General features: G+C 45.2%; 1 protein-coding gene and 1 long non-coding RNA gene across 2 annotated transcripts; both read right to left on the bottom strand.

The window, feature by feature from the left end:
• Positions 1–1594: 1594 nt before the first annotated feature.
• Positions 1595–5460, bottom strand: LOC309359233. Its single transcript, XR_014163791.1, has 3 exons — positions 4405–5460; positions 3218–4141; positions 1595–2453 (listed from the first exon to the last, which is right to left on the bottom strand). It is a non-coding gene; the product is annotated as an uncharacterized lncRNA (long non-coding RNA).
• A 608-nt stretch (positions 5461–6068) lies between these two features.
• LOC309359546 (tripartite motif-containing protein 60-like) lies at positions 6069–15045 on the bottom strand. Its single transcript, XM_081893387.1, has 5 exons — positions 14421–15045; positions 12748–13149; positions 9395–9417; positions 7216–7316; positions 6069–6892 (listed from the first exon to the last, which is right to left on the bottom strand). Exons 1-5 carry the CDS (start codon positions 14754–14756, stop codon positions 6312–6314), a joined length of 1443 nt encoding a protein of 480 aa, XP_081749513.1. The 5' UTR covers positions 14757–15045; the 3' UTR covers positions 6069–6311.
• Positions 15046–15514: the final 469 nt, after the last annotated feature.

Genomic DNA, 15514 nt, shown 5'->3' with positions numbered 1-15514 from the left:
TTGTGCTCCAGCAGCGCGGTGGAGGCCCCATTAGCTAAAGTGGTGCTTCAGGTTAAGAACAGTTTCAGGTTAAGAACGGACCTCCGAAACGAATTAAGTACTTAACCTGAGGTACCACTGTATAGTGTTTGCTCTGCCTCTCCAGCAGGGATTAACTCACCGATGGTCTTCTCTGCATCCCTTCCTGACAATCCAAGTGTCCCTGTTTTCCAGGGACAGTCCTGGATTTACAGAAGCCATCCCAGTTTCTGATTTGATCCTGGAATTCCCCGCTTAAGACGTCCCTGTTCCAAGTTTAGAGCAGCCATTCCTTCCTTGATTAACTCAGTCAGTAAAAGGACAACCTGCTTTCTAAAACCTTCCTCCTGGCTGGTTTGCACAATGTCGGTTACTCTTTGAGGATTCATCCTGATTACTTTGTGAGGTTAGGCAGTGCCCGCGTGCACAGGTACAACTGAAAGCTGTATGTAAAGCGCAGTTGTTACAAAGGGGCTCCTTCCATGCTGTTTTTCTCGCCATCCATTCTGCCATAGGGCCATCTCATGGTGAGACTTCTAAGTGCAAAGCCGATGGGAGTTTTCAGCTTGAGTAAGCTGAAGGCCCTTTCAGAGCAGCAGAATTTCCCTTGGGAGCTGATGGGCACAACAGGTGCAGGAAGAAATATTAGATCGCGGTTTCCAGGTGTCTGTGAACGACAGTTTATTTTTTTTTTATTAAAAAAGGCTAGATATTGTGTTTATTTCATAGAATCATAGAACCGTTGAGTTGGAAGGGACCTCAAGGATCATCTAGTCCAACCCACTGAAATGCAGTTAAAGCATCCAAGACAGATGGCCATCTGCTTAAAAACCTCCAAGGAAGGAGAGTCCACAGCCTCCTGAGGGAGATAGTTCCGCTCTTTGATCCCCACTGATGTCTCACCCCATAAGAATTCTCAAAGTGAATTTACAGTCTTCACTTTGACCCTGTTGGAGTCAGGCAGGTTTTCTAAGTTTCACATTTTTCCATTCTTAAATTGAGTTCTCCACTTTTCTGCAGTTTGTTTGTTTGTTTGTTTGTTTGTTTGTTTGTTTTGAAAGTCATGAAAATTTGCCAGTAATTTAATGTGAATTTCTCCTAATGCACACCTTTTTTTTTTATTCAGCACTGACTAATGTACATGTTCTTGCTAGTGCATGGGTAGGCAAACTAAGACCCAGGGGCCGGATCTGGCCCAATTGCCTTCTAAATCCGGCCCACGGATGGTCCAGGAATCAGTGTGTTTTTACATGAGTAGAATATGTCTCTGTTTTATTCTCACAACAACCCTGTGAGGTTGGGCCAGTCTCTGTCTAGGGGGACGCGGGTGGCGCTGTGGGTTAAACCACAGAGCCTAGGACTTGCTGATCAGAAGGTTGGCAGTTCGAATCCCCGCAACAGGGTGAGCTCCCGTTGCTCGGTCTCTGCTCCTGCCAACCTAGCAGTTCGAAAGCATGTCATGTGCAAGTAGATAAATAGGTACCGTTCTGGCGGGAAGGTAAGTAGCGTTTCCGTGTGCTGCTCTGGTTTGCCAGAAGCAGCTTAGTCACGCTGGCCACATGACCCGGAAGCTGTCTGAGGACAAACGCCGGCTCCCTTGGCCCATAGAGAGAGATGAGCGCGCAACCCCAGAGTTGGTCATGACTGGACCTAATGGTCAGGGGTCCCTTTACATTTTTACTTCACTTGGTGTCCTAGGGGGACTTGAACCCTGATTTCCAAGATCCTAGTCCGAGCCCTAACCACCAAACCACACTGGCTCACCACATTTTGTACTTCTGCAAACCTTTAGATTCCTCTTCCCCACCACCAAGCCTCCAAGGAGCTCCTCCTTCTCTGTAGATGGCGACATTTAGCTACCTAAGGATCTGAAATCAGAGAGAAGGGATTTGCTATTGGTCTATACAAGTGGGAACTGAAACACGATCGTGGTTTGGAGGGTTTTCCTTCGCTGCCCAAACTACAAAAATAGAATCTAGACTCTGACAAGTGTCTTCATGCAAATCCATCTGCTGGATTGACTTCTTTATCAGCTGTGTCTATAGCCTATTCCCCAAGGGGATGGGATGGAGTTTTGGTCCTGGTTCTCCCTTAAGCCAAAGCACTGTGGTACTCTCCCCCTGCCGATGTCAGGCAGTAATAGATGCTGTCATCCTCTGCCTGTACCCCAGAGATAGTGATGTAGCAGGTGCTGCTTTGGGCATCTTTGAAAGCAGAAAAGCGATCAGGGAACCCCGAAACTTTATGTTGGTTCGATTCATCTTTGTAATACAAAATGCGTTTGGGAGAGCCCTGATGCTTCTGCTGGAGCCAGACGATGGTGTGGCTTGCGATGGTTGTGATGCTGTCGCCGGACAGGGTGCAGGGGAGCTGAGTGACATTTTCTAGGGGTACCAGCATAGAGCTAGGCTGGTTCAGCATCACTTCTGCATTGCCTGTGGTTCGAAGACACAAATACAACACGGAGACATCAGCAGGTTGCTTTTATAGCAGAACAGCAGGTACAGAACATGCTGGTGACCCTTGGGTGAGCCTGTGAACTTTGAGTCTTTCATTCCATAATCCTCAGTTGGGTCACGTCACTGTCCACTGAGATGCAGCTTTCTACAAACATCAGAGGCTGGATCCATGTTAAGTTAGCTGAACATAAGCCCCACTGAAATCTATTTGATTTGTAGCCCACCCTCCCTCTCAAAGGGCGGCAAACACACAAGCAATAAAACATGTTAACGTAATTCCAGGACAGATGTGGACTGGGAAAGATCTCCACCCAAAAGCCCTGTTGGAAGAGGGAGGTCTTCCGCAGGCACCAAAAAGGCAACAGAGGCGGCACCTGTCTGATATTTAATGAGAGATTCCAAAGGCAGGTGCCACCACACTAAAGGCCCTGTTCCCATGTTATATGGAGCAGACCTCCTGATAAGATGGTATCTGCAGAGGTCCTCTCCTGCAGAGTGCATAAATCAATGGGATAAGTTCAACTTAAGTTCTACTGATTTCAACGGAAAAGTTTGGCTCCAGCCCAATATCTCCATCTGAGTAGCAAAGAGGGGATTTCAGAGATTGTCCCCTATCCAACTGCAGATCCAGTTTGCAGTCCTTATCCGTGTGTAATTCTCCATGTGGCAAGACAATAAGACCTAAGTCTCTGCCAAGGCATCTAGAACTGAATCTGTAGATTCCAAGAGATTGCCAGTACCTGCTAAGAAAAGACCCAGAAACCATAGAGCTGGTGCTAGCAGAACCATGGTCTAGCAGCATTTACGGAGCAACCAGCCTTTTCAACCTTAGTACAGCTCCCAGCCCCACAGAAATCTTTAAGCACATTTAAGAGGTGGAATTTCAGAGGTGGAGCAGAGGCAAAGTCTGGATGCAAATGAGTCCCTCAAGCTGTGAGCATACAAATGTTTGCTTCCTAGCCAGAAACATAAGAAGCTGCCTTATTCTGAGTCAGACCACTGGTCCAACTAGCGCAGGGGGTCTATACTGAGTGGTAGTGGTTTTCTAGGTTTTCAGACAGGGAGTCCTTCCAGAGCCTACATGAAAATGCTAGGAAGTGAACCTGGGGCCTTCTACATGCAGAACAGATGCTGTACCAATGAACTACAACAATTATTTGATTGAAATCGGGACGTCCTGTTCCATAATAATAATAATAATTTTATTATTTGTATCTTGTTGATCTGACTGGGTTGTCCCAGCTACACTGGGCAGCTTCCAACCTACTTTTCGGACAGATGAAGTGGAAAGTAGAAAAAGTTTATTGCAAACTGCAGTAAGGCAGGCACAGAAGGTTCTTTTGCAAAACACTTTGGGCTGTTTTTTTTTCCCCACAATCAAGCAGTGTACAAATTTTATGAAATTAAAAATATAAGAGAGGCACGGCGAGACTGGCATGGGTAGCCATAGGAAGCTGCTTTCTATCCATTAGAGTTCTTTTTTAAAAAAAAAAATGTGTTTGGTAGAGAAACTGTGCTGTGATAGAGGTCCAAGAGGCAGACCGAAGGTAATCCATTTGATAGTCCCTTTCCAATGGATTCCTCCAACATCCTGTATGGGAAATGCATCCGGAAGACAAAATGTATCGAGCAGTTAATGGTCTGACACAGAGCCCTTCCTGCCCCTGTTCCTTCCTGTTAAGTTGTGGGTGAACATATCAGACGACACAGCAATTCTCCAAACAGCTCTTGTTTATTCACAGGTCAGAACAGAACTGAACTGAAGAGTTCAGCCAGCCTGCTTATAGAGAGCTCCACTAGAACGCAACAGGAACAACTTTCTGTAACTATCCAATCACTGAATGTCACTTTCAATCCCTTATTTGCATATGTGGACCTGAACTATCTACAGTATCCCCCTGCTGGCCCAGGGTGAGAACTTCAGTACATAACACTTCCCCCTTCCTCTCTCTCGAATGTTTTGAGAACAGTCTTAAATGTTTTGGGAACGTTGGGAGGAGGTGAAGAGCCCCCCCGCCCATCTGCCTTATCAGTTTGAGAGGATAATGCTAGGTACCTTCTTTCATGTTTGACATGTTCTGAGAAAGTGAGGCATTGGGAGGGGTGGCTAATGGATGATCTGAACGCAGCCAGTCTTGAAAGCTGCATAGGTTTGTCTATAAACGAGGCATTCTCAAAGTAAAGGAAGGATTGAACTCTGATTAATAAGAATACACACAGAGGCTTGAACCAGCAAGACTCTGGGAAGGGTGTGTATAATAATCTCTGTGTCTCTCCCTCCGGCCCAGGTCATTTTATTCACAAAAGAACTTTTTACAGAGCGTTCGTAAGAACCAAGCAGATTTCTTCTGAGCATTTCAACAAACCCCACGTGGGGACAAAGTTAAACTACAAAAACTAGTTCAGCATGCATACTTTTGGGGTAAATGAAAGAAAACTACAAAAGAGTGCATTCAGCAACCCCGGAGGTCATAAACAATCAATACACATGATAAGAAGGATGGCCAGGAAGACAGTGATCATTATCACCTTTATGTGAGACCTGTTTCCTGGCCCTAAGATTAACATCCTAAGATATCAGAAAAGCTACATCAAAGAAACTGCCCACTGTCTTTGATGACCCAGGATGCCTTCCTGGCGAAGACTGGCAGTGTACGTGACTGGTCAAGCAAGAGAAATGAACAGTAGAGGAAATGGCCAGAGATACAGAGGGTTGTGGGATTTGATCAGAAATTATAGTCAATGTCTCAAACCCAGTCAACACAATGCTTTCATCGTGGACACAATGGCATGATGCATATTTTATAATTCCTCATAGTAATCCCACCTGACCCCACACTCTGGATATTTGCACTCCTACATCTAAAATCTGATGGTTTGGGCAGAATTTCTCTGAAGCTCGTGCACGGAACGATCAGCCGCAGGGCTGTGTCAACTGAGGCTACCTGGGGGGGGCATTGCTTCACTGCCTCTTAAGGGCTTCCAATTGTTACGGTAAAATCTGGGTGCGAGGCTGCTCTTCCACCCAGCTCGTCGGACTACGTCCGCGGTTCCCTGCGGAGGAAAATGAGCTCAGCCGGAGACAGGAGCAAGCTGCAGAAGATCCAAGTTTATTGTGCAACAGGTTCAAGGCGAGATTGAACCGCGAGAAAGGGGTGACATGAACTTTTGAAACTTCCCTCCATGTCCCAGAATACAGTGCAAAATACATCCCATTAAGAAGAGGTTGGGTTACACAGGATTAACATATGGAGGAGGGAGGGGGAATATGCAGAGCTGGAGATATGCGCAGATAAGCACTTCCTGAGTACCGGTGATGAGAAGACAATGGTCCATGTACTGGCATTGCCTGGAGAAAAGGCTTGGCAGAGTGATTTGACAGGATTAGAGTCTTGACACCTTGCTTGAGGGATTATGGAGGACAGGGGAGGTGTCATGGAGTCCTAGAGAAATTGAGCAAATTGGCACGTTGATTTTCTATGAATTTTATAGATTTTAGTCCCTTTTGACATTGACAATTGGACATAAATGGATATATTGTAGCGAAGAAGAAGGTGAAGAAGACATGCCCCCCCCTTCCGTATCACAATTGACAGATTGAAGTGCTTGCTTGGTATGTATACAGCGCTTGCTGTTTTGGAATAAAACCTTTAATCTTCCCACTCACTTGTGTATTCTGTATTGCTTCTGAATTTTAAAAGAACCGCCTTGCCTTTGGCAAGACACATCCCAGCTCTTGGCCCGCAGATAAAAGATTCAGAGATGCATGTTCAGGAACCAGCAGTCATTCGGGAGAACCATTTGCCCCATTGCCGCAGAGATGTGGCTTTCTCCTCAAGAGCATTTCAGGGTGACACCACGTTCTACCCGCAAATAGGGAATGACCATCTCCCTATTAAAAAAGGCTGAGCAGAATTTGAAGATTTCCAAATTTGAAGGTTTGTCCGAATCAGCATCGAAAAATTCCACAACTCCCTTTTCATAATCCAGGGACACCTTGATCTTCCTGGGAAGATGTTCCAGTCTCAACATGGTCCACTTGGGAGAAGTAAAAGCCCAGAGGCAACAGGACGGAAGAGAGTCACTCAATGAGCCATGGCCAGAATTCCTCTCCTTTCCCACAGCCCAGATCCCACAATAAGGACTAAGGCTGCTCTTCGCATTCCTCTGGAAAGATTCTCGTACAACCCCCACAGCCCACTCAGCCTCTTCCTCCTCAACCTCCATCCCCACCTCCACCTCCCACCAATGTCTTCCTGAAACAAATCTCTCGCAGCCCAGGACACAAGGATCGAAGTGAAACCTCTCAAGGCTCGTGGGCACGTCCTGCTTTCCATCTCCCCATCTCACGCTTTTCAGGTCATCAGACACAATGAGGTATGGATATGCTGTGCTTGGATCCAGAATTATACTTCCTGCAGGACAGAAGGAAAGTGGAGATTTGATGAACATAAAAACAAGCCCAGCTCGATCTAATCAGAGACCTGTCTTACAGGTGCAGAACTGAGACCCAAGGTCCTCTTGAACTGGTCCTCAAGGTTCTCTCTAGGCCACGCCTCCTCCCCAGGCCACGCCCCCAGAGGGCGCTCCTGTTGACTTTTTTTTAAGGAGGGTTAGCTGCGAAACAAATACGCCCGCCGATTGCATAAAACCGATCATCAAGGATGCAAGGGCACCTGAGCACTAGCAAGTCTCTGAGTTCAACATATTTTCCCGCTCCCTTGTTTGCCCCCAATACCTTCCCATTTTTCCGTAATGTTGATCAGAGACATTTTTTTCGGTGAGCAACTGTTGGGGTGATTAACCAACTCATGCCCCACTTCCTCCTCATCTTTGGACCTAGAAGGGAAGATGGACAGCTTTCAGTACTGAACAATCCCCTTGCCCTCCCATACAAATGTGTAGTAAGAACATAAGAAAAGAAGATGCTATGGGGGAATTAATATATGAATCCCTGTGGACTCACGTGTGTGGGTGTACAACAAAAGAACTGACTAAGTGCCTAGATTCAAAACACAGGGCTGGCACACAGAATGCCCCAGCAGAATTTAAAATCAAGTCACAACTTGTGCAGCAGTACAGCATAGGAATAGACTGTTAATCCTGTTTAAAAGTTCTGTTTAGTCTGCTGAAGCTGAACACACCACACAGTGCTAAGTTTAAAATTATTTACTTACCTATTCAAAAGTCTGATACATGTGTTGTTCTGTGTAGAAAATACAGCAAGATACCGTATTTTTCGCTCTATAAGATGCACTTTTTCCCTCCTAAAAAAGTAAGGGGAAATGTGTGTGCATCTTGTGGAGCAAATGCAGGCTGCGCAGCTATCGCTGAAGCCAGAACAGCAAGAGGAATTGCTGCGCAGCGATCTCTCTTGCTGTTCTGGCTTCTGGGATAGCCGTGCGAAGCCCCTTCAGGGCAGCTGGAACGTTCCTCCCATTGCGCTGAAGAGGCTTTGCGTTGCTTTCGCTGAAGCTTTGCATTGCTTTCTTCAACAACATTTGATTCAGAATATTTTTTTTCTTGTTTTCCTCCTCTAAAAACTAGGTGCGTCTTATAGAGCGAAAGATACGGTAGCTTCAAGCATGTGTTCTAAGCTTGGAGAACAAGCTTAAGCACATCCTCCTTGGTCAGTTACATTGCATGGAGAGCTAGGGAGGGAGGGAGGGAAGGCTTCACTTCCTTCCTCTCCTGAGGAGAGGGGGCATGACCTAGCTGAGTGTGGGAATCTAACTCTGTGGTTTTAACCCCTTCATGCACTAACTAGCCCTATGCTTGCTAGTTATGTTTGACTGCAATTTCCCACAGATACATTCACAGATAAGAGTCCCAGTCTGACATTTTGAGCCTGGAGGTCTCTCTCCCAAGAACATTTCAATCTAGTGAGCCCTCTAGAACAGGAATGAGCAACCCATCGCTCTGTCCAACTCTTATTAGCCCCAGTTGCCCTGCCAGTGGTCAGAGATGATGACAGCTGTAGTCTAAGAATATCTGGAAATCCAAAGGTTCCCCAACTCAATATCATTCCCCATGCCTCATACTTCAGAGTGAAATTGACCGGAGGAGAAAGCAGGGGTTGCATTTGAGGGAGATTTCCTGGTACTGCTCAGGAATTCTAAGAAGTCACAGAATCAGTGCAGTGTTGAAAGATTCAGTCCAACATCGTGATTAAAAATGGACTCCAGTTCTATCCAGACATAGACAATAACCTGTTTCTTGATCTTCAGACCATGCAGAATTGACTACAAGATCATAAGAGGTGTCCAAATGCACAGAGAGCAGGCAGAAAAACCACTTTCCAAAATTTATAGCACATTAGTAGAAAGTGCCCTTTCTACTAATGAATATAGTAAGAGTCCTGCAGCAATTCCTTTGGCCCAATTTATGGGATAAGTGATGGGAAAAGCAGAAAAGTGAGGAGGGGGGCTGGTGCCGTCAGAAGGCACAGACCCATTACTCAATTTCCAAATTTATGTTTTACATGTAAAAGGTTGTAAGGGTAAATCAATGTTGCCAAGGTTAAAAGGGTATTAATAATAATAATAGTAATAGTAATAATAATAATAATAATAATAATAATAATAATAATAATAATAATAATTTTTATTTATACGCCGCCCTCCCCAGCCAAGGCCGGGCTCAGGGGGGCTAACAAGCTATAATAAAAACAAGTTGAATGAATACAACTTAAAAACAAGATTAAAATACAACAACAATTATTAATTATTATTAATTTATTAATTATTAATTATTAGAGAAAGATTTCCCATCCTTGCTTTGAATGTTGATTGTACATAGCAGAATTTGTTGTCATACTTGTAAGAACATGTTGTTTTCAATTAAACAGAATCTGTTCTGTAGTTGTGTGTGTGTGTGTGGGTGAGTGTGTTTGTATATGACAAGAAAGAGTTACATACCTGTTCAAGTACCTTCTGATCCCCTGAAAGAGACAAGAAGATAAATGAGGTCTCAGCTACAGGGACAGAACATACAATGAGTTTGTCCTGGTGAGGGTTTTGTTTTGTTTTGTTTTGTTTTGTTTTGTCCCTTCCTTGTATCGTGATACCAGTGAATTTCTTCTCAGGCTCAGGAAAGAAAACGTAGAACCACAAAATTATTCTCTGGCTCAGATGAAAATCCTGGATGTGTGATGCTTCTGCTAGCCAGTGAACATGGGAACTCTTCTAAACTCCACATTATGAGCTAAGCAGTGAATGATTCACCAGTCTTGAGGGATCTTCTCTACTTTATTTCCTAGGTCCTGGGGCAAGTGTGGGGACATGCAGGCCCGGGGGCCAAATGCAGCCCTCTGGGAAGCTCTATTTGGTCCCAGGACATATCCTCCACCACCCTTCTCCTGTCCTGGGATGTGTCCCTTTTTGGGGAATATTTTATTGGTTTTATAATAAAATGATATTGATCACCTGTGCAGTGTTATGTGAACACTTCAGTCGCATATTATAAGGGAAATTGAGCAGGGACACTGCCTAATAACTGAATCATTGAATGCATCCTCAAAGGTTCACCAATCTGCGACAGATTCTCTGTAAGTAAACACGAGCAGTTGGAGGTCTGTCATTAACATCACTTTTATTTACATGGCTGATATATAGGAACCGTACTTTGTCAATCCTGTTTAGTTTGGCCTCTAACAACCCTTCTGCGTTGCATTAAATGCTTGAAAAGAAACAGATCCCAAAGTCTCCCTTGCCACCCCGTCAGAGCTTTCTAGTGGGAGGGAATCTGTAAACAGGCAGTGGTAAACTGCAGGTTTAAAGGTAAAGGTAATGGACCCCTGGACAGTTAAGTCCAGTCAAAGATGACTATGGGGTTGTGGGGCTCGTCTCGCTTTCAGGCCAAGGGAGCCGGCGCTTGTCCACAGACAGCTTTCCGGGTCATGTGGCCAGCAGGACTAAACTGCTTCTGGCACAAGAGAACACTGTGACGGAAACCAGAGAGCACGGAAACACCATTTACCTTCCCACCACAGTGGTACCTATTTATCTACTTGCACTGGCGTGCTTCCGAACTGCTAGGTTGGCAGGAGCTAGGACAGAGCAACGGGAGCTCACTCCATCATGGGGATTCAAACTGCCAACCTGCTGATCAGCAAGCCCAAGAGGCTCAGTGGTTTAGACCACAGCGCCACCCGCATCCCTATTGGTAAACCTCAGGGCAGTAAGGTCTTTATGTATAAGAGGAGTCCACATCAGTATCTGGTGACAGAAGGGCCACAGCAGGTTCCTCATCGATTTTGTGGCATATATCTTCGTCTCGAATCTCACCTTGTCAGGTAAAACAGGGAATATGCAGGAGAGATGATTTTGAGGAGCTAAGGAAGGTACCGTATTTTTCGCCCCATAGGACGCACTTTTTCCCCTGCAAAAATGAAGGGGAAATGTGTGTGCATCCTATGGGGCGAATGCAGGCTTTCGCTGAAGCCTGGAGAGCAAGAGGCATTGGTGCGCACCGACCCCTCTCGCTCTGCAGGATTCAGGAAGCTATCCGCAAGCCTTGCAATCCCGGTGGGAGTTCCCGCGGGTTCACAAGGCTTGCGGGCAGCAGCCTGCAGCCCGAAGCACGGGGCGCCCTCTGGAGGGCGACCCGTGCTTCGGGCGGGTGTGCACAAGGCTTGGAGCGGCAGCCATGGCTGGGGGGGAAATAATTTTTTTTTATTCATTTCCCCCCCCCCCAAAAAAGGAGGTGCATCCTATGGGCCGGTGCGCCCTATAGGACGAAAAATATGGTATTTGTAGAATATTTATTGTTAGAACTGAAAAGGGTCAAACCATCGCAAGAGGTGTTCAAATTTTGGGAGGTTGGATAGTTACAATGGAATGGTCTTGGGAGTGGGGTGTACATTTTTATTTTATTTCTTATTTCTTATTTTTTTAAAAAAATAAAAAACCTGGTTTGTACAGTCAAACCTTGGTTCCCAAACACCTCCATTATCGTATGTTTTGGCTGCTGAATGCTGAAAACCCAGATGTAACTGCTCTGGTTTTTTAACGATTTTCAGAAGCTGAACGGCTTCCGGAGAGTTTTTATATTTTTTTTCTCCATTGACTTTGCCTACAGCCATTTGAACCTCGGTTGTTGAACATTTTGGGAGTCAGAACGGTCTTCTGGAATGGATTACGTTTGACAACCGAGGTTTGACTGTACCACTTCAGACTAAAAGCGGGGGGGGGGGCGTGAATCTCACCTTGTCATGTCCCAGCTGGGGGAGCCCTACACCAAGTTCTGAATCAGGCTCCATCTGGGGGCAGGGAGTTGGGGTCCTCAGACAAGACTAAGTAGGGGCTGTTCACAACCAAGGTTAGTCCTCTGACACTGAAGCCAAATGGGTCCTGAGCCCTAGAGAAAGGCAGTGCCCAATACAAACCCAGCCCATTTCCATCAGTGGTCAGTTACTGGTAAGGACTCCTCAGGAGTAAAATCCTCCTCTCAAGTAGACGTCCGGAGAGAAGAGACTTGATAGGAGTTGCTTGAGGTTCAGGTATGGGTCTAGGTAAAGGTAAAGGGACCGCTGACCATTAGGTCCAGTTGTGGCTGACTCTGGCGTTGCGGCGCTCATCTCGCTTTATTGGCCGAGGGAGCAGGCGTATAGCTTCCGGGTCATGTGGCCAGCATGACTAAGTCACTTCTGGCGAACCACAGCAGCGCACGGAAACGCCGTTTACCTTCCCACCAGAGCGGTACCTATTTATCTACTTGCACTTTGACGTGCTTTCAAACTGCTAGGTTGGCAGGAGCAGGGACCGAGCAATGGGAGCTCACCCCGCCGCGGGGATTCGAACCGCCGACCTTCTGATCGGCAAGTCCTAGGCTCTGTGGTTTAACCCACAGCGCCACCTGTGTCCCTTTTGGTATGGGTCTAGCAGCTTTTAATTATGTCAGGTGATCCTACCCACTTGTCAAACTTGAGCCATTGGGGTTGGGCAGGGGATAACAGCTACAACACAGGATTCAACCCCCTTCCTATCACCATTAGAGTGGCAAAGATTTCCATGGAACCCAGAGGGCAAAAAAATTTAAAGTACAAATATCTAAACTGGCGGGTGGGATGGACAGAACTGCTCTCCATATAGGAAATTTTTTTGGAACTCATTTCTCCCTAATACAAGATAATTTTGCATTTTATTTTCACCAATAAATGCATTGCATTTTCCCCTCATATGTATATGCATTCTGTAACCTATTTTGTTTCTGGTCGGAGATCTGCATTGCAAAACAATGTTGGTTGGGACTTATCTAGACTAGTTCCTACCTGTTCAATATGCTCCAGGAGAACCACTGAGTGCTGGCTGTGCTGTGGCGAATGTTCACACTTGGAACATAGCAATTCTCTGTCTTCTTTGCAGAACAGTAGAAGCTTTTCCTTGTGTCTGTCACACAGTGCTCCTTTGCAGCGTTTGCAGTTTTCTACAATGCTGGTCAGCAGCCAGTTTGGCCGGTAACTCCCTTTCTGGATCTTGGTTCGGCAGATAGGACATTCCGGTGGACCGATTTCCTTCCATATCTCACAGTGATGGTTGATGCAGGCCTTACAAAAGTTATGGCCACAATTCAGAGTCACAAGGTCTGTTAAATAGTCTATGCAAATAGGGCACTTAATGTCTTCTTCCATAACTACAAGCGGTGTGGACGTCCCTTTCAGTATCATGGTTCCCTTATAAATATAAAAAACATCAGATGTTTCTTAGTAAAGTTCTTGATTTAGAATTACACCTCCATCTGCTCCCTCATTTCCATTTTGGAATATTTACAAACAAACAAACTGTAAACATATAAGAACATTGGCAAGATTATTGTAATAACCTGCAGTTTTATAAGAGTATATATTTAAAGTAGACGAATAAATGTGCAAATTAAGTTAATTTAGATTTGCAGAAGTTATTAAAAATAAATTTAAGGAACCATAGAAAGTGGGAGAAGGAAGTCAAGTTTTGACATGTTAAAATGATTGTAAAAATTATTGAAATGTATAAAATTATATATATTTATACAGTGGTACCTTGGGTTACATACGCTTCAGGTTACTGACTCCGCTAACCCAGAAATAGTGCTTCAGGTTAAGAACTTTGCTTCAGGATGAGAACAGAAATCGTGCTCCGGCGGCATGGCAGCAGCAGGAGGCCCCATTAGCTAAAGTGGTGCTTCAGGTTAAGAACAGTTTCAGGTTAAATACGGACCTCTGGAACGAATTAAGTACTTAACCCAAGGTACCACTGTAAAAAGGAGCAGTTCATGAACATTCACCAGCATTTTACAGCACATTTTCCCCAATATACATACTTTTTTAATGCAATTTCCTCTACTATGCATTATTAATAGTAATTAAGAATTTTGTGCATCTAGCTTGCAAGCCTCAACCCAGTAGGAGCCAGTTGCAAATCATAGCACAGACACTCAGTGAGGAGGCTGCCCTCCTCCAATCCCTTCTCCCAATTAACCTCTGTCTCCAGGGCCTGTCCCCATGACATCAACGGGGGGCTCCCTTAGGTCTCAGGTCTGGGCCTTGACATTTCAGGGTCTGAGGTGCTCCTGACCTAGCAACCCTAGCTGATTTGGTGACAACAATTTCCCAAGTCCATCAGTAGGGGAGAGTCTCATTTATAACATTGTACAGTGTCACTCTGTCTTCCTAAAAGACCAAGGTAAAGTGTGGGCCCATGGCAGGTAAATTATGAACAAGCAGAGGGTGACATATGCTTTATTCTGTTTTCAGCTTATTGCAGATTTTAATTACTTTTTGAATGTTTTAAATGCTGTTTAACTGCTTTTATCAATAACTTTATTGTTTTATTATTTTTGTAAACTGCTTTCTGGTTTGTATGCATAAATTTTGTGGAAGAGATACATGTGAATCAATTGAACTTTTTTTTAAAGTAAACAAACCAAATTCATTTCTTTCCCTCCCTCCCCTCCCTAGTTTCCTACCTTTTTATTTTGAACCATTCGATCATCACCCTCACAGGATTCCAGGAGTTCCTCCGGCTTATCACACCTTCCTGTTTTGCTTTTCGCATCTTCTTCTTTAGATTTCGTGGATTCCCCTGCATGCCTTGCTAGCTCATGGTTCCGCATGTAGCTGCCTTCTTTAAAAGGTTTTCCGCACTGAGGGCAAGAACCTGCTGCATCAGAGTCTCTCCAATACTGGATGAGGCAAGCGTAGCAGAAACTGTGTCCACAGTCAGTAATCACTGGGTCCAAGAAACGTTGGTGGCAAACGGGGCAAGTCATTTCTTCCTGGCCGAGATTGCCTCCAGCAGCCATGTTTCCTTCAAAAACAGCCTGAAGCCTTTTTTTTTTTTAGAAGGAAAACACTGGAATAGAATTTCCGGCAGGACGCCATGGTGGGAGTGCCTCTCCAAGTTGTAATTTATAGCATGTCAACAACTGCAAACATATGCTGCGATAAAGAGGGTGAGTGGGATCTGGTTGAAGAAAAGAGAACAACCAGATGCAGACAAATTTTACTCATCTGTTCCAGATTCAGAGGCCCTGCAATGCATTTAATGACACCTTTTTAATTTTGAATAATGTATGCTTTTTATAACCGTATATGTTGTTTGTAGAGGGATGCGGGTGGCACTGTGGTAAAGGGACCCCTGACCATTAGTTCCAGTCGTAACCAACTCTGGGGTTGCAGCGCTCATCTCACATTATTGGCCGAGGGAGCCGGCATACAGCTTCTGGGTCATGCGGCCAGCATGACTAAGCTGCTTCTGGCGAACCAGAGAAGTGCACGGAAACACCGTTTACCTTCCCGCTGGAGTGGTACCTATTTATCTACTTGCACTTTTGACGTGCTTTCGAACTGCTAGGTTGGCAGGAGCAGGGACCAAGCAACGGGAGCTCACCCTGTCACGGGGATTTGAACCGCCAGCCTTCTGATCGGCAAGTCCTAGGCTCTGTGGTTTAACCCGTGTCCCTATGCAAATATTTCAGCCTCTTAATAACTGTCTCAGGGTGCAAGAGGAGGGCAGCAGCTTTGCTAAAAAGAAAGCAGCTACACCCTCAGTGACTCAAAA

Source organism: Podarcis melisellensis (assembly GCF_964234715.1).
Source record: "Podarcis melisellensis genome assembly, chromosome: 16".
NCBI lineage: Eukaryota > Metazoa > Chordata > Lepidosauria > Squamata > Lacertidae > Podarcis > Podarcis melisellensis.
This window is presented reverse-complemented; position numbering and strand designations above follow the sequence as displayed.

Bases quoted from the DNA above. Each gene is read 5' to 3' on its own strand.
- LOC309359546 (XM_081893387.1), bottom strand. From the start codon at position 14,756: ATGGCTGCTGGAGGCAATCTCGGCCAGGAAGAAATGACTTGCCCCGTT. The intron at 9,418-12,747 runs GTAGGAACTAGT...TGTCTCTTTCAG, and splicing joins TCCTGGAGCATATTGAACAG to GGGATCAGAAGGTACTTGAA. The intron at 6,893-7,215 runs GTATTGGGGGCA...TCTGTCCTGCAG, and splicing joins CATTACGGAAAAATGGGAAG to GAAGTATAATTCTGGATCCA.